This window comes from Tupaia chinensis, unplaced genomic scaffold (assembly GCF_000334495.1).
Source record: "Tupaia chinensis unplaced genomic scaffold, TupChi_1.0 Scaffold000350_1, whole genome shotgun sequence".
NCBI lineage: Eukaryota > Metazoa > Chordata > Mammalia > Scandentia > Tupaiidae > Tupaia > Tupaia belangeri.
In genome coordinates this window covers 9,359,854-9,378,949 of record NW_006159844.1, presented here as the reverse complement: position 1 = coordinate 9,378,949, position 19,096 = coordinate 9,359,854, and the positions used below count along the sequence as shown (strand labels likewise).

Here is a 19,096-nt window from a genome sequence, read left to right as displayed (position 1 = left end):
GTGGGGGATGGGGAATCAAGGATGGCAAAACAAAAGGCAAGGTATGCAGGACATAAGAATTGGGAAATTATTTGCTGAGAACATGTATGTTGATGTGCTTGATTGAGCCAATGCACAGTGTATTTTGGATGGAAAATTCATTTGTGTGTTGTGATGGTGTATAGTGAATTAATGTAGAAAATGAATAAATTTAAAATAAAAAATACATAAAAAAAAGGAAAGGTTGTAGGAAGTATATATTTCCTTTTATGCTTTTACATTTTTTTTAAAAGAGATTTTTGCTCTGGGGCATGAGTACTTGCCAGAGAGAGACAGAGAGAAAGAAAGTGAGAAATTATCCACAAGGTGGGGCCATGCCCAAATCCCTTTTCCTCCATTTTCCTCCCAGGGTCTTGGGCACCACGCACATGTGCCCAGTGTGAGTTTCAAGCCTCCAGGTCTGAGACTTGAACCATGGTCAGCCATGTGGGTACAGCGATGTAAACATTATGCCATCTGCTGGTTCCACCTTTTTGGCTTTTATCTTAAATCTATAAAAAAACTAGTGGAACTATTTAAGAACATGCTTAATTGAAACTATTTCTTAAAGACCATTCTTATTTCTTTTACAGTAAAAATGTTATATTAATCCAAACCAATCATGTTAATTGCATACTCTATGAAACAGCAGTTAGAGACTAGTTCAAATCTCATCTTCTCCATGAATCTTTCTTAGAATGTTCCCAATGACTGTAACTTTCTCTTATCTACTCATTAATAATTTAATCATACATTGATGTAAATATCATATATACCCATAACTTTATAGATATAATATACAGGGAGCTATAGGCTACAAATAAATTTGGAGAAAACATTACCTTTTGAAATTAAAGCTAATAAAAAGAAACTTAAATTTCACTCTTTTTTCTTCCATTCATCCACTTTTCTATGAACTGAATGTAAATCAGCCTAAAATCTGTTTGAGAAATATGTTGCCAAGAAAAGTAAAATATTTTTCTTGGTTTTCACCAAAGAAACCAAAGTAAATTCTCTACCTAAATGATAAATTCTGGAAATTATAACTAAATAAAATGATAGAATAAAAACTATGATCTAGTCAAATACATTGTTGTTAGGAAAAAGAGACAATATAAATGTGGATAGTAATAATTTGTCAGCTACTAACTAGGATAGACTATGGGAGAAATTAAATTTCAATTTAGTTTCTCAGGTAGTAACATAATTTCCTGGAGATTCGATTTTGATCCCTAAGAAAAGTATATGCCCCCAGTTATCAATGAAGAAACCATCATACTCAGTGAAAAATTATCAGCCTTTCTTTGGCTTTAAGACACATTCATTTTATGGAAGAGAGGGGAACATTTTATATTAATTTGTTTCTCACTTAACAGCCTAAGATGGAAATCCCTACACACTACATATTAACGTTCTTAGTCATGTGATGGGGCCATGCAGCTAACACAGGATGAACATAAAAGAGCTGTATCTCATGCCTGAGCAAGGCTGGGCTGAGAGGGAACTGTGAAGCAAGGCTGGCAGTTTACATGCTTCAGTTTCTAACTGTGTTTTGCTGTACTGGCCTGCCCTCAATTTCTCTGCCATGAGCTTTACTGACGGTACCCCATAAGGGCAAAATAAAACCCTCAGCCTTATTGTAACTTTTACAATAATCCTGAAGGAATGTGGATCCCTAACGCGGGCGAACGGGAATTATCTCCTGAGACTCACTCCACCTGCCTGGAAAATGTCAATAAAGAGTGCTGCATTCACCTCTCCTACTGGGGATTACATAGATAACATTAGAAAAGTTTGAGTTAATGGAAAGCTACTAAATTGGTGAAATGACCTCAGTAGTTGGGGGAGGCTTAGATACTCATCCGTGAGGCACTGATACCCCAAAGACCATGAGCCACCTTTGATCTCAGGACAAGGGAAGATTGCCCTTTCCCAAGCCATAGCCATTGTATAGAACAGCACGTAGAGGATCCCAAGTACGCAGTAACCTTTAGGTCAGTCATTAAGCTGCTCACAAGACCACATTCCTTTCCCATGTAGGCAATAGCCTCACCCCTTAGCTGTAAATTACCCCAAAAGCAATATAGATATTTTACTTTAGTATATATTAACCGTGTCTTTACATAACAAGACAAGATTTCTATCTAGGTCTTTGTAACCAGCAATGCTGCCGCCCTAGCCTGGGACTGAAGTTATCAAGCTTCCTGCAAGCCCCCTCTCATCTGAAATGGCCCTGCCCGGTAATCAAGATTTAAGAAGAAAATGCACCAGACAAATGGACTCCTTCATCCTGAGAACTGTAATTGATTGTACCTAATCAAACAAGATAGACATCATGTTTTATGATCACTGTTCCTGTACTCTGAATACCCCATTTCTTAGAGTAAATCTTTTATTTCCCCACACCCCTCCTACTTCTGTAAACCATCCCTCAATAAATATGTTTGATAGCCACCAGGGCTGCAGTCTTGAGCTTGCTCTGGCTGTAGTCGGCTGAGAACATGCTAAAGGGCATTGAGGTTTCAGCCTAATATTGTTCACCTGTGTCACCTTCCTGTGTACCCACCCTGGCTAGAGCAGGCCTCTGGCAGTCATGCATCCCCCTCCACCCCCAGTTTTATTGAAGTACGGTTGGCAAATAAAATCTGTATATATTTAAGACACAGAACATGTCTAACATGTATACACACTGTGAAATTATTAGTATTATCAAATTAATTACTATATCTACTGCCTCATGAAGTTATCTTTTTTTCTCATGGGGCTCCATAGTTCATTTTAAGTTAACTGATAAAAATCAGTATTTTGAAATTTACCCCAGTAAAGACTAACTTCTGGCCTATGATGACTCAAAGAAACTCCACAGGTAACAAAGCACAGGAGATCTATTCTAAGCAGAAAACTAGTGTTTTCCTTTCTAACAGCTGCTCATAAATAAGTGCTCATGAGTTGATTGACTTTAAAAAATTATTTAATTTTGTTATTATTATTACTTAAAATTTTACTATAGGGCACGTGCACTCACCAGAGAGAGACAGAGAAAGAGGTGGGGTACTGAGAAAACAAACCACAAGGTCCAGGACTAGAACCATAGTCAGTCAGGTGGGAGTCCAGAGCCTTAACAACCACACCATCTGTTGGCACCATAACTGACTTTTTCATTTGCATTTGCATTTTCAGCTAAATGACAAGCTAACTGAGAGCAAGTACTGTATCCACAATAGTGCATAGTGGCTTCAGGCATTTAGTCGCTTACTAATCAGCCAAATGAATAATAAAACAAGAACCTTTATCTTACCTTCTCTTGTCATTTATAAGAACATTTTGATGTTAATGAGATTCCCTGACAGCACTCTTATTGCCCACATTCTCTATTATGCACTCTGTATATATTTATATCTCAGGATAAGTGAGCTATTGAAGATGTTTACCTCTGAGCTTCTCCCACATGAGCACAGACAACTCCAAAGAGCTTGGCTGCAGAGCTAATAACCGACAGCGTTGGAGGTAGGGGCTTAGGCACAGAATCTCCCTCTACATCTTTCTCATAAATTGAGTAAGGGTCATATTCGAGACTTCCACAAGTAACACCATTACCAAGTAAGAGCTAAAAGGAAAAAGAAAATATATGAAGTTGAAATAATCACTGTTCATCGACTGAATCTACCCAGAAGTTATTTTTTCAAAGACCATACCTGTTCTTCAATAAATCTATGGTCAGTCTCTTGTAACAAAGGACTTAATATCAAAAGATCATCCTGATGACAAAGGGGTGGAAGTAAAAATGGAGATGCTGCCACCTGGATGTCAGGAGCAGTCAAGTCAGCAGCCAGCTCTTTGAGAATGGCACAGAGGTTTCCTGGTGAGTCAAGAAAAAGAGCAATTAGCAATTCAGAACTAGTAGTTAACTTTCTGTAACACTGGATTAAAGAAGCTCACGTTGGGACCAGCAGATGGTGTAATGATGTAGTAGTCCAGCTACTATGTTGCTGGACTCCCATGTAGTCAACTGCGGTTTGAGTCCTGGACCCGGTGGCTTGGATTCAATGCCGGGTGCATGTGTGTGTGCCCAAGATCCCAAGAGGAGAATGGAGAAGAAGGGACTGCGATGCGGCCATCGCCCCTGGGGGGTGATTTCTCATTTTCTGTCTCTGTCTTCCTGGCAAGTGTACACTTCCTATAGCAAAAACCTCTCCCCCACCAAAAAAAAAAAATTATAATCTACATATTGAGTAATTTAATATGTCATAGTCAGATTGTACTTTTCATCTTTAAAAACTGCCCCACAAATGAGTGGCTCAACTGAGTTGCTAATCGCAAGGCTAAGAATAAATACCGAAATGAAATATCAATGTGTGTGGGGCAGTAGTGGAACAGTAAAATGTGAGGTTCTGCAAGACAAATCCACATGGCAGCGTTCCTGATTCCAGTCTGGAGGTTTCCCTGAGTACCTTGGGTACATAACAGTCTAAGATCCAGAGCTGCCTCAAAGTTGGAGGTGAACTGCGATGTCAAGACTCTTGTGGAAGTGCTGTCTTTCCTTTCCTCTCTTCTGTTTGCGGAATAAACAAACAACAAAAAAAAGTATGTGTGTATATGTACACACATGTATATACCATCATTTTATATTATTATTATTTATTATTATAATTTTGCTAAAGGTTGCATATGCTTGCCGGAGAGAGACAGAGACAGAGGAAGAGGGAAAGGGAGCAGGAGTAACTACCTCCCAATAAAGTACAGTCACATCACATCTTCCATATCTCCATCTTATCAGCATTTTGGGTACACACGCACACATACCTGGCATATTTCTCAAGCTGTAGGGATTGGGATTTGATTCTGGGTCTTGAACTGCAGTTAGACATGTGGGGAATCCAGAGCCTTAATCACCATGCCACCTGCTTGCCCACTATCATTATTTTTTTAAAGAATTATTATTATTTTTGGAGAGGTTTTTGCTATAGGGCGCGTGTGCTCGCCAGACAGAGAGAGACAGAGAGACAGAAAGCAAGAAATCGCCCCCCAGGAGGGATGGCCACGCCGCAATCCCTTCTCCATTGTCCTCTCGGGATCTTGGGCATGCACACACATGTACCCTGAGTTTTAAGCCACCGGGTCTGGGATGCGAACCGTGGTCGACTACATGGGAGTCCAGCGACATAGCCATTACGCTAACTGCTGGTCCCAGTATCATTATTTTACCCCAAAAGCAATATAGATATTTTACTTTAGTATATATTAACCGTGTCTTTACATAACAAGACAAGATTTCTATCTAGGTCTTTGTAACCAGCAATGCTGCCGCCCTAGCCTGGGACTGAAGTTATCAAGCTTCCTGCAAGCCCCCTCTCATCTGAAATGGCCCTGCCCGGTAATCAAGATTTAAGAAGAAAATGCACCAGACAAATGGACTCCTTCATCCTGAGAACTGTAATTGATTGTACCTAATCAAACAAGATAGACATCATGTTTTATGATCACTGTTCCTGTACTCTGAATACCCCATTTCTTAGAGTAAATCTTTTATTTCCCCACACCCCTCCTACTTCTGTAAACCATCCCTCAATAAATATGTTTGATAGCCACCAGGGCTGCAGTCTTGAGCTTGCTCTGGCTGTAGTCGGCTGAGAACATGCTAAAGGGCATTGAGGTTTCAGCCTAATATTGTTCACCTGTGTCACCTTCCTGTGTACCCACCCTGGCTAGAGCAGGCCTCTGGCAGTCATGCATCCCCCTCCACCCCCAGTTTTATTGAAGTACGGTTGGCAAATAAAATCTGTATATATTTAAGACACAGAACATGTCTAACATGTATACACACTGTGAAATTATTAGTATTATCAAATTAATTACTATATCTACTGCCTCATGAAGTTATCTTTTTTTCTCATGGGGCTCCATAGTTCATTTTAAGTTAACTGATAAAAATCAGTATTTTGAAATTTACCCCAGTAAAGACTAACTTCTGGCCTATGATGACTCAAAGAAACTCCACAGGTAACAAAGCACAGGAGATCTATTCTAAGCAGAAAACTAGTGTTTTCCTTTCTAACAGCTGCTCATAAATAAGTGCTCATGAGTTGATTGACTTTAAAAAATTATTTAATTTTGTTATTATTATTACTTAAAATTTTACTATAGGGCACGTGCACTCACCAGAGAGAGACAGAGAAAGAGGTGGGGTACTGAGAAAACAAACCACAAGGTCCAGGACTAGAACCATAGTCAGTCAGGTGGGAGTCCAGAGCCTTAACAACCACACCATCTGTTGGCACCATAACTGACTTTTTCATTTGCATTTGCATTTTCAGCTAAATGACAAGCTAACTGAGAGCAAGTACTGTATCCACAATAGTGCATAGTGGCTTCAGGCATTTAGTCGCTTACTAATCAGCCAAATGAATAATAAAACAAGAACCTTTATCTTACCTTCTCTTGTCATTTATAAGAACATTTTGATGTTAATGAGATTCCCTGACAGCACTCTTATTGCCCACATTCTCTATTATGCACTCTGTATATATTTATATCTCAGGATAAGTGAGCTATTGAAGATGTTTACCTCTGAGCTTCTCCCACATGAGCACAGACAACTCCAAAGAGCTTGGCTGCAGAGCTAATAACCGACAGCGTTGGAGGTAGGGGCTTAGGCACAGAATCTCCCTCTACATCTTTCTCATAAATTGAGTAAGGGTCATATTCGAGACTTCCACAAGTAACACCATTACCAAGTAAGAGCTAAAAGGAAAAAGAAAATATATGAAGTTGAAATAATCACTGTTCATCGACTGAATCTACCCAGAAGTTATTTTTTCAAAGACCATACCTGTTCTTCAATAAATCTATGGTCAGTCTCTTGTAACAAAGGACTTAATATCAAAAGATCATCCTGATGACAAAGGGGTGGAAGTAAAAATGGAGATGCTGCCACCTGGATGTCAGGAGCAGTCAAGTCAGCAGCCAGCTCTTTGAGAATGGCACAGAGGTTTCCTGGTGAGTCAAGAAAAAGAGCAATTAGCAATTCAGAACTAGTAGTTAACTTTCTGTAACACTGGATTAAAGAAGCTCACGTTGGGACCAGCAGATGGTGTAATGATGTAGTAGTCCAGCTACTATGTTGCTGGACTCCCATGTAGTCAACTGCGGTTTGAGTCCTGGACCCGGTGGCTTGGATTCAATGCCGGGTGCATGTGTGTGTGCCCAAGATCCCAAGAGGAGAATGGAGAAGAAGGGACTGCGATGCGGCCATCGCCCCTGGGGGGTGATTTCTCATTTTCTGTCTCTGTCTTCCTGGCAAGTGTACACTTCCTATAGCAAAAACCTCTCCCCCACCAAAAAAAAAAAATTATAATCTACATATTGAGTAATTTAATATGTCATAGTCAGATTGTACTTTTCATCTTTAAAAACTGCCCCACAAATGAGTGGCTCAACTGAGTTGCTAATCGCAAGGCTAAGAATAAATACCGAAATGAAATATCAATGTGTGTGGGGCAGTAGTGGAACAGTAAAATGTGAGGTTCTGCAAGACAAATCCACATGGCAGCGTTCCTGATTCCAGTCTGGAGGTTTCCCTGAGTACCTTGGGTACATAACAGTCTAAGATCCAGAGCTGCCTCAAAGTTGGAGGTGAACTGCGATGTCAAGACTCTTGTGGAAGTGCTGTCTTTCCTTTCCTCTCTTCTGTTTGCGGAATAAACAAACAACAAAAAAAAGTATGTGTGTATATGTACACACATGTATATACCATCATTTTATATTATTATTATTTATTATTATAATTTTGCTAAAGGTTGCATATGCTTGCCGGAGAGAGACAAAGACAGAGGAAGAGGGAAAGGGAGCAGGAGTAACTACCTCCCAATAAAGTACAGTCACATCACATCTTCCATATCTCCATCTTATCAGCATTTTGGGTACACACGCACACATACCTGGCATATTTCTCAAGCTGTAGGGATTGGGATTTGATTCTGGGTCTTGAACTGCAGTTAGACATGTGGGGAATCCAGAGCCTTAATCACCATGCCACCTGCTTGCCCACTATCATTATTTTTTTAAAGAATTATTATTATTTTTGGAGAGGTTTTTGCTATAGGGCGCGTGTGCTCGCCAGACAGAGAGAGACAGAGAGACAGAAAGCAAGAAATCGCCCCCCAGGAGGGATGGCCACGCCGCAATCCCTTCTCCATTGTCCTCTCGGGATCTTGGGCATGCACACACATGTACCCTGAGTTTTAAGCCACCGGGTCTGGGATGCGAACCGTGGTCGACTACATGGGAGTCCAGCGACATAGCCATTACGCTAACTGCTGGTCCCAGTATCATTATTTTATAAAAGGAAAGGTTGTAGGCCAACTGCACTGTTGGCCATGTGCGATCCAATTCTCTTAACCATCAGGCCACAGACTAACTCAAGCATCTTGAATTATGCAGTGTAATGGCAATATATTTTCCTAAAACTATAATGTGAATTTATAAGAGACCTAAGGGCTAATCTTAAAGTAAGAATATGTTTATTTTACTAATTACAGTATTTCAGTAATCCAAAGTCATGTTTGAACTTATTAAGAACAAAAACTACATTTTAAATTTTATAAAATAAAATATACTTGATTTGAAAATTCAATTTTTATCTGGGCAGAATTAAGAAAACAATGGAAAGGAATGTGTACCATAATAACTCTAGAAGGAAACTAGGAATGGCCAAATTTGTAATACAATCACAAAGGATATTCTGTATAAAACCCTGGAGTAGAATCAGATCAGTCTTTGTGACTTACTCCCTCTCCTACCACTCCGACAGTAAAACTAGAAATGTTTTTTTCCCAGAAAAAGAATAAAGCAAGACATACAGGTGTTTATAAAAAGTGTACATTTTTTACTATAAAATTGTGAATACTTGGATTAAAACTGAGCTACCTAAACCTTTCAGAAACAAGGCAGTAAATAATTACCTTTTAATTAATGAACAACTTTATTACATTCCAGATGCCATATAATAAAACATTTTGTTTAAGGCATATACCTTCATAGGTTTGAGGAGGTAATAAAATCAATAGTTCATAAAGTCTCTGTCTATAAACTACTAATGGTGTTTTCAAAGGACTTCCATATGTTTTCAGTATTGAAGAAAGCCTTAAAATAAAATAAAAAGTACATATTAAAAATTTAAGTTATGTAACAATGTACAAATATTGAACAAGTTGACATATAAACATAAATTAGCTGCACATATTAATTATAAATAAAAATTAAAAATAAATATTAGTTTTTTGTTTTTTTAAATAAGGTGCAATTACAAGATAGAAAAGAGATCACAAAGGTCATACACGGAAATCATTCTGTTAACTTTTCTATTACATTTAATAAAATAAAACTATTAGATCAATGGAAAAGTCATGACATATTTTTCTATGTCTATTCAAAATGCATCATGACTTTCCCAACAGCCCAATATATAGTCAGCTTAGATTTCAAAGGCCACCAAGTTTTGTGTCTAGAACCTGAAACTCATACACAATTTCAAAATTCATTAAAAAAAAAATCTATTATGTAGAAAAATAATCAGCCAAAGAAACATATAATTAGACACAAATAGCTAAGGAAAACAAGCATTTTTTAGAAACTTTATTAGAAATGTCACTACCATATAAGGAAAAAATTAAGAAAATTTGCAAAATCATAAAAGAAATCAACTAAGGGACTGGACTCCCACAGGGCTGATCACAATCATAAAACAAATCAATTAAGGGACTGGACTCCCACGTGGCTGACCGCAGTTCAAGTCCCAGACCTGGTGGCCTGAAAAATCACAACTGGCAATGTGTGTATGCATGCCCAAAATCCTGGAAGGAGAATGAACTGAGGCATGGCTATTCTCCCAGGGGGCGATTTCTCACTTTCCCTCTCACTGTCTCTCTCTCTCTTTGGTGAGTACAAGTAAGTGCCCTATGGAAAAAACTTCCCACCAAGAAAATACCAGGTCTACACTGTTTTACAGGCAGATGACTGCTCACAAAATTTCATGCGACAGATCACTCCAATATTATTAACTACAGCAGGAAATGATAAATTCACCATAAGAAGGGAGGACTTCATCAAAGCACTGTTAATTATTAATAGGTTAAACAAATGAAAAATCAGTGAAGATAGCACAATGGAACTTTCAGAAGCTCTCCCACAAAAATCTTCGGAACCATTTAACTACCTTATTCTATTAAGCTATTAAAATTGTTGGGGGGCCGGTAGGTAGCATGGTGGTTAAAGTGACTAGACACCCACATGGCCAACTGCAGTTCAAGTCCCGGGACCTGGCAGCTTGCCTTCGCTCTCTCTCTGTCTCACTCTGGCTCTCTCCGGTCAAACTAAAATAAATAAATAAATGGATAAAGAAGGGGAAATACTGGGGAAAAATAAATATGTAAAAAGATAAAAGCCATAGAAATCATATATATAATTAAAACCACAATGAGATACTATTTTACACTTACTGGTTGTGCTAGAATTGATACCTGAGTAAAGTGCTGGTGAAAAAAAATGAATCAAAGGGTGATGACATATATTACTGATGTAAATATGAAAGAACCTTGGAAAATAATTTGGTATTATTTTATGAAATGGAACACCAAATACCTTTTAGCACAGCAATTTAACTGCTAGCTCCATATCCTAGAGACATGAGGACCTGACTAGGAATGCTTACATTAGCATTAGGTTTTTAGGCTTTTTTTTTAGGTATGATAGAGAGAACACATGCATAAAAGTAAGCATGCCTGCAACTGCGGAAAAGACAGAGAAACAATGTACTAATGTGGGGAAACAAAGATATGTGATACACCTTTTAAAAATGTAAGGAGGAGGGAACCAGCAGTTAGCGTAATGGCTATGTCGCTGGACTCACACGTAGTCGACCGCGGTTTGTGTCCCGGACCCGGTGGCTTAAAACTCACGCCGGGCGCGTGTGCGTGCGTGCCCAAGATCCTAAGAGGAGAATGGAGGAGAAGGGATTGCGGCGTGACCATCCCCCCGGGGGGTGATTTCTCGCTTTCTGTCTCTATGTCTCTCTCTGTCTGTCTGGCGAGCGCACGCGCCCTACAGTGAAAAATCTCTCAAAAAAAAAAAATGTAAGGAGGAGAGGCGGAGCAGATGGAATAATGGTTGCATTGCTGGACTCCCATGTAGTCGACTACAGTTCAAGCCCTAGACCTGGCGGCTTAAAAACTCATGCTGGGCACATGTGCGTGTACACCCAAGATCCCAGGAAGAGAATGGAGGAGAAGGAACTGCGGAGTGGCCAATCCCCCCTGGTGGGTGATTTCTCGCCTTCTGTCTTTCTGTGAATCTGGTGATCGCATGTGCCCTATAGCACACACAACAAAAGAAAATGTAAGGAGGGGGTCAGTCAGTAGTGTGGTAGTTGAGGGACTGGAGTCCCACATGGCCGACCATGGTCTGAAACCCAGACCTGGTGGCTTGATAATCACACTGGATACGGGTGTACACTCAAAATTCCTAGAGAAGAAGGGATTGTGGCATGGCCACTACCCTCTTGGGGGGTGATTTCACACTTTCCCTCTGTCTGTGTCTCTGGTAAGCGCGCACATTCTGTGGCAAAAACCTAAAAAAACACAAGAACTCTATAAAAAAAAAAAAAGATTCAAGTTAGTAGTTAAAGGAAGGCAGAAAAAATGGTATTGCAGAGGGCACACAGGTAACTTTAATACTACTGTTAATGCTCTAGTTCAGCGGCAGCCAAATGTGGACCACTGCCTGTTTTTGGTAACAAAGTTTTATTGGAACACAGCCCACATGGATTCATTCACCTATAATCTATTATGGCTTTTGAGCTACATCCATAGTATGAACAGTTCCAATGCAAACCTCACAGCCTATAAAGCCTGAACTTTTTATATCTGGCCCTTTATAAGAAATGTTTGTTACTGCTAAGTTGTGCTACAGTCATAGGTATTCATTTTTATTATTATGCTTTTTAAGCCATACCTTAAATGTATTTTTCTGTATTATATATCATACCATTAAACATTTTTTAGAAAGAGTTTCTCCACACATTTTATTAATGGGGAAATTACAAGTGCTTATAATATATACTGGATTTTCTGTTTCCTTATTATATATGTAAAATTCATGCAAAAAATATAAGCAAGAAACTAGAACTGCAACTTACTAGCAACTGGTTGCTATAAATACCAAATAACTCTAACAAACCAATAAAATGCATACCTGAAAAGATTAACAGATTTTATTTTTAATTTCTTATTAAATCTGTCTGTATGGCAGGTATATTAATCATCAACTTAATTTCTTTCCTTTAATATGTATTTTTCTCTTGGGGACCAGCAGGTGGCATGGTGGTTAAGGTGCTGGATACTCCCACATGGCTGACCATGGTTCAAGTCCTGGACCTGGTAGCTTGCTTTCTCACTTTTCCTCTCTCTCTCTCTGCCTGTCTCTCTCTCTCTCTCTGATCAAATGAAAATAAATGAATGAATAAATATAATAAATAAAGTTGAATAATTCTTTAAAAAAAAAAAGAAAAGAATATATGTATTTTTCTTTTAAGATCTTAGCTTTAGGGACCAGCAGTTACCATAATGGCTATGATGCTGAACTCCCATGTAGTCAACCGTGGTTCACATCCAGGACCTGGTGGCTTAAACTCATGCCGGGTGTGTGTGCATGTGTGCCCAAGATCCCGAGAGGAGAATGGAGGCGAATGGATTGCGGTGTGGCCATCCCCCTGGGGGGTGATTTCTTGCTTTCTGTCTCTCTGTCTCTCTCTGTCTTTCTGGTGATTTGCGCCCTATAGCAAAAACCTCTCCAAAAAAAAAGAAGAAAAAATATCTTAGCTTTAAAAAAAGTCGTATAACTAAATGATTGCCTTCCCCTGCAACAGTAAATTCACCAACCATTGAAACTTGCCTGATTAATGTACTTAAGGACTATTACATAAGCAGAGAATAACTACTCTTGGAAATTTTTGTCAACTCTAAATAGCCAATCCTTACTGAGTTAGCAAATCCACTGCACAAGGAAGTGGTGGAAGAAGACGCTGAATTACTTCCTCAGTAAGGAGATCACCACAGTAGGACACAAAGCTCCTGATAGCTGAAAAAGAGAACAGACTTTTACTTGGCATATTGTAATCACTAGTTATAGTGAAATCACAGTGTTACCTGAAATGAATTTTCTATAAGGAATTACTTTATATGTAGAATAAAAACAGGTTTTTAAAGCTAGATGAGTTTCAAAATCAATTTCAAAACTGGTTTCCTTTTCTTTTTTTTTTTTAATGACAGGCTGTCACAATCCTCCTAATTCAACCTCACAGGACACTACACCTAGATCTTTCTGACAGGGTTTCATTATGTTGTCAAGGCCAGCCTTGAGCTAACGATTTTTCTGCCTCAGCCTCCTGAGTTACAGAGTTACGAGAACAGTCCATACACACCTGCAGTTAGGTTGTACCAAGAATCGAACCAGGAATTCCCATGTGGTCCTACCCTGTGGAGCATAAGACTTAGTAGCAAACATGGCTAATGTTTTTCTTTTTTAAGAGTAAAATGCCATGATTAAATAAACATAACCAAAATCAATGTTTCCTTTGTCTTTCCAGAGATCCCACTCTTCTTTAGTTCAAATTTTCATGAGAAACCTCTATTTTTAATGAAGTCTTTATATTCTAGAAGGGTACAGCTTTCTTATACACAGAGACCATGCTTAATTGGTGTGGTTAAATCAAACCCTATCTGTCCTAAAAAAAAAGGAGTAATGTCTACCTAAGAAAAAGCAATGTTGAGTTTCTGACTAGACTGTATCAAATAAAACATGCATTATTCTAAGAACAGGACACTTAGATTTGGTTTTATTATATCATACCTTAGTTATCATCACTAACTAATCCACTCTATTCACTTACAAGTCTCTAGTGGCAGATTTCCCCCCTTTACATAAAATGTAACATATATCTACAGACAAAGGGTAGGGGAAAAGCCAAAAGGAAAGACAGAGAAAAGACTAAACTTAACCTACCACAGAGTGCACCAGCTCGTCCTTCCAGAGTTACCTGCCATGTAAATAAATCTCCTCGACTCTTCTCTGTTTCTAGATCTTTAGGAGATGCTGGAAAAACACACTTCCATAGCAGCAGAACTCGAGCAAGGTGGTGACTGACGACTGCAGGACCTGCAATTTATTATGCTTGTCATTTGTTAAAGTATACAAAGTGATCACTCTTTGAAAACCTATTATGAGATAGGAACTTCCCTCTTAAAATACACATATCTTAATTTGCTACTGTAATACTCTGTCCCTTTTCTTACCCTCTGGTTCCAAATGAATCTACTACTAAATTATTTACAACCTGAACTAAGTACAGAGAGGAAAAACAAGGAAATCATGGTAAAGGCTGGGTAATAGTGTCAGCTCTTCCATGACTGTTGCGTCTCTTTTGAGACTCAGTTTTTTGTATCTATAAAATGAAGCTAATATCACCTGCACTGCTTATCTCCAAGGGTTTATTAGACTGAAATGATATGCAAGGTATGATTAGCACAGTAACGAATACCGCATTCTTGGACCTTAGAATAATGTTGATTTCTGTTAACATCTTGTTCTAGGTCAAAAATAGATGTGAAGGGCTGACCTGTAGTCCAGTTGTTAAGTAAGGTAGATCCCATACAGTCAACTGCAGGGTTAGAATCCTAATCCCGGTGGCTTGAAAACATGCCAGATGCATGTGTGTGCTCTTTAAAACCTATTATTAGACAGGAATCCCTCAAATCTTGATAAGATGGAAAAAGAAAAAAAGAGATTGCCTCATGACCATACCCACGGAGCAGGGGTGCTTTCTCCCTCTCCTTCTCTCTCTGGTGAGTGCATATACCATCAGGGAAAAATTAATCACATATGAAATATTTGAATACTTTTAAAAAAAAGTCAGTGAGTTTAAAAGCCAAAACCCATCTTCTCTCCCCAAGTAATGTTCTCTAAATTTCTACTGCTGGGCCAGCCTGTGGCACGGTTGTTGACACAGCTGGATCTCACATGGCTCACTATGCAGTTCAAGTCCCAGGTTCTGTGGCTTGAAAAACACACCAGGTCTGTGTGCATGTATGCTGTAAATCCCTAAAGGAGTGAGCAGTGGTGGAGAAGGGATTGTGGCGTGGCCATTCCCCATAGGAGGTGCTTTCTCACTTTCTCCCTTTCTCTCTAATATCCATGCGTACCTGCTGGCAAAATTTTAAAATTCTGGGGCTACCTTAAAATTCTCCCATAATCATTCCCTACTTTATTTTTTTAAAAAAGAGTTATTTAACTTCATTTTGTTTTATTTATTTATTTTAATTTGACCAAAGAGGGACAGAGCAAAGGGGAGGGGAGTGAAAAAGCAAGCCACCAAGTCTAGGACTTGAACTGTGGTTGGCCATGGGGGAGTCCAGCGCTCTTAACCACTATGCCATCTGCTGGCCCATCCCCACTTCTTATTACCACATTGTGTTGACTATTTATCTTTATTTGGTAGTACAGCAACATAGCTTTGAAGTTTACTGTGTTTTTTTGTTTGTTTGTTTTTTTGTTTTGAGAGATTTTCACTGTAGGGCGCATGTGCTCGCCAGACAGACAGAGAGAGACATAGAGACAGAAAGCGAGAAATCACCCCCCAGGGGGGATGGTCACACCGCAATCCCTTCTCCTCCATTCTCCTCTCGGGATCTTGGGCACGCACGCACACGCGCCCGGCGTGAGTTTTAAGCCACCGGGTCCGGGACACGAACCACGCGGTCGACTACATGGGAGTCCAGCGACATAGCCATTACGCTAACTGCTGGTTCCGAAGTTTACTGTGTTTTGAAATGAGACTAGTCTTTCTTTTGGCTCCACTTACTTATTAGCTGTGTAAACTTGGATGGGTTACTTAACTATTTTGCGCTTTAATTTTTTTTAATTTATGAATGGGGAAATACAAAGAGACTTTAAAAAGTGGAAAAATAGTATTAAAGTAAAAGTTTAGAGCGAGTCAGTGGCACTGGATCCCACATGGCCAACTGTGCAGACGGGGTCCTAAACCTAGTGGCTAGAAAACATGCTTGGAAGTGTGTGTGTGTGTGTGTGTGTGTGTGTGCCCAAAATCCTGAGAGCAGAATGTAAGAAAAGGGACTGCAGCATGACCATGCCCTCTGTGGGGTGATTTCTCACTTTCCTTCCTCAACCTGTCTCTTACCAGCAAGGGCACATATCCTATAGCAAAAACTAAAATAAATAAATAAAATGAAGCACAAGTCTCTTTTGGTGCATAAAAATTTAAAATCCAAGCATAGTGTCTTCCTAATATACATTTCCATAAACTTTCTGAAGCCCCTGCATAGTATAATAGTAATTAACTGATAGGAGACAGTTTCTATGGCTTATATGAAATTTATATACAGCACAGTATTTGGCTCATGTTAAGCATGCAAATAATGTTTGACATGCAATTACTCAAAGATTTGCCTTTTTTTGTATAGGGAGAAGTGGATCTAATAACAAAATGAAAGGGCAATTGCAGGCCCATCTTTTTAATGCATGTATTTTAGTACATTTAAAAGTAATTTCTCCATTTTTCTTCTGACTTGCTTTTTAGAGAGGTGTACAACACTAATCAAATTCAACATGAACTGCTCAATACTTTCTTGAAGTAATACTTAAGAAAAAACACTGGAACTGGAATAAAAGATAGGAATAAATAAAAATAAGTGCTTGTAAGAGGTTTTTATGAGTGTTGAGTACATGAGTGAGCACATTCACAATCAAATACAATGGGTTGTGGAAATATAGAAAATTCTGAGTACAAAATTTAGTCACATACCAAAAACTGAAGTGAATGTACAGTCACCAAGAATATCCAAAATTGAGAAGTTTCATAAACATTTGGCATTGTATCCTTAAGGTATTTCACTAACTTAATAGTGGACAGTACAGTATCACTTTACTAGAGAGGTATTAAGACAGTGTCATTTTAGAGACATCTATGAATGTTATTAAAAACATGTAAAACTGGGACCAGCAGTTAGCGTAATGGCTATGTCGCTGAACTCCCATGTAGCCGACCACGGTTCAAGTCCCGGACCCAGTGTCTTAAACTCATGCTGGGCGCGTGTGCGTGTGTGCCCAAGATCCCGAGAGGAGAATAGAGGAGAAGGGATTGCAGTGTGGCCATCCCCCCTGGGGGGTGATTTCGCGCTTTCTGTCTCTATGTCTCTCTCTGTCTGGCGAGCGCACGGGCCCGCCCTAAAGCAAAAACCTCTCCAAAAAAAAAAAGTAAAACTTTTTAATGTTATTAAAAATGAGATTTCTTCTTTTTCTTTTTTTTAAGTTTTTGTTGTTGTTGTTGTTGTTATAAGGTATGTGCACTTGCCAAAGACAGGAAAAATGAGATTGAATATAGTTTACTTAAGTTTACATTACTTCAGAGTAGTGAGTATATTATAAATAATGAAGAAAATTACAAATGTGAAGGAAATTATGAAAACACAAAAAATGTAGTAAAGCTGCAAGACTGTGCCCAAGTGGTAGCATACCAGTGGTGTAGCTGAACCCACTTGGGAGGATCTGGTTTTGTGTCCTGAGACCTCCTTGTGAATGGCTGGAGACACCTGCATGTACCCATGATCTGATCTAGCTGGGACCAGGGGCAGAGCACAGAGTGAACACCCTTTTGGGGGTGCTTGTCTCTCTATCATGGAAGAAATGAATGAATAAACTTAAAAAAGGGGGCAAAGAAAAAAATAATTTCTTTTTTGTTTAAGAACTATTCATTTATTTGATTCTATTTGTTATTATTTTTCAATTTGACCAGAGGAAGATAGAGAGAGAAAGGGAAAGGAATAAAGCAAGCCACCAGGTCTGGGACTTGAACTGTGGTCAGCTATGTGGATATATATATATATATTGTTTTTTGGAGAGGTTTTTGCTATAGGGTGCGTGCGCTTGCCAGACAGACAGAGAGAGACATAGAGACAGAAAGCGAGAAATCACCCCCCAGAGGGGATGGTTACGCCACAATCCTTTCTCCTCCATTCTCCTCTCGGGATCTTGGGCACGCACGCACACGTGCCTGGCATGTTGTAAGCCACCGGGTCTGGGACGAGAACCGCAGTCGACTACGTGGGAGTTCAGCGACATAGCCATTACGCTAACTGCTGGTTCCCAGCCATGTGGCTATTCAGCACCTTTAGCCACCAAGCCACCTGGGGGCAAAGTAAAATTTAATAAAGCACTCAGATTATTGTTTAAAAACCATTTCCTACAAAAAAGCAGCAAGAATTCTTAGGGGAATGGCTCATGGCAAGCTTAGGGCAGAAAATATACAATGTGAATTGTGAGAGAGTTTTTCATGCCCAAAACAGATGTATCATCACAGAACATTAGGTTCATGTTAACAGGACTTGTAAACCAATCTGAAGGGGTTTCCACTGACTAAAATGAGACAATTTGATCATCAAAAGAAATAATGACTACAATGGATTGAATTATATAAATATATAAAATGAAATGAGTTCATGATGATACTTAAAACCCAAAACCTTATTGATCCCTTTTAAAAGGTGCTAGGACACTAACAAATTATAAAAACTGCTAATAAAGGGAAAGAATAATACATAATTAACACAAATAAAGCCAAGAAAAAGATTAATTAAAACATTACACTGAAAAATTTAGACCCTTCCCCTTTCTTTTAGAGAGAAAGAGAGAGATTTCCAACAGGGTCTCGGCACATTAGATTCTTCCTGCCCCAGCCTCAGTCAGCTAAGACCACCATGCCCAGCCTGTTTAGATTGGGCCAGGAACTAACCTAGGTCTCCGTATAGCCCAACCATCATGCAGCAGTGTTCTCTTGCTAATGCCGCAGAAGCTGGGCCTTAATCCCTTTCTGTATATTAAGCTATGCAATAAAATATGGTGTACTAATCTTGTGTGTGCGAAAGCCTGTATGCGTGTGAGCATGTGGTATATTTTTTAGCAGAATCTCACTTTGTCATGGTCCTCTTTTTTTGAGAGCAAGATTTTTGTTATA

The 19,096-nt window shown here is 39.1% G+C and overlaps 1 protein-coding gene across 1 annotated transcript in view; it reads right to left on the bottom strand.

The window, feature by feature from the left end:
* The window catches only part of HEATR5A (HEAT repeat containing 5A), a 156,408-nt gene that overhangs the window by 86,859 nt on the left and 50,453 nt on the right, over window positions 1-19,096 (bottom strand). Inside the window, exons 12-16 of the mRNA XM_006152391.3 lie at window positions 14,074-14,226; window positions 13,050-13,149; window positions 9,050-9,159; window positions 6,848-7,011; window positions 6,584-6,759 (exon numbers count right to left, since the gene is read on the bottom strand). Of these exons, the coding sequence (XP_006152453.1) occupies window positions 6,584-6,759; window positions 6,848-7,011; window positions 9,050-9,159; window positions 13,050-13,149; window positions 14,074-14,226 (703 nt within the window). The remainder of the gene's footprint in view (window positions 1-6,583; window positions 6,760-6,847; window positions 7,012-9,049; window positions 9,160-13,049; window positions 13,150-14,073; window positions 14,227-19,096) is intronic.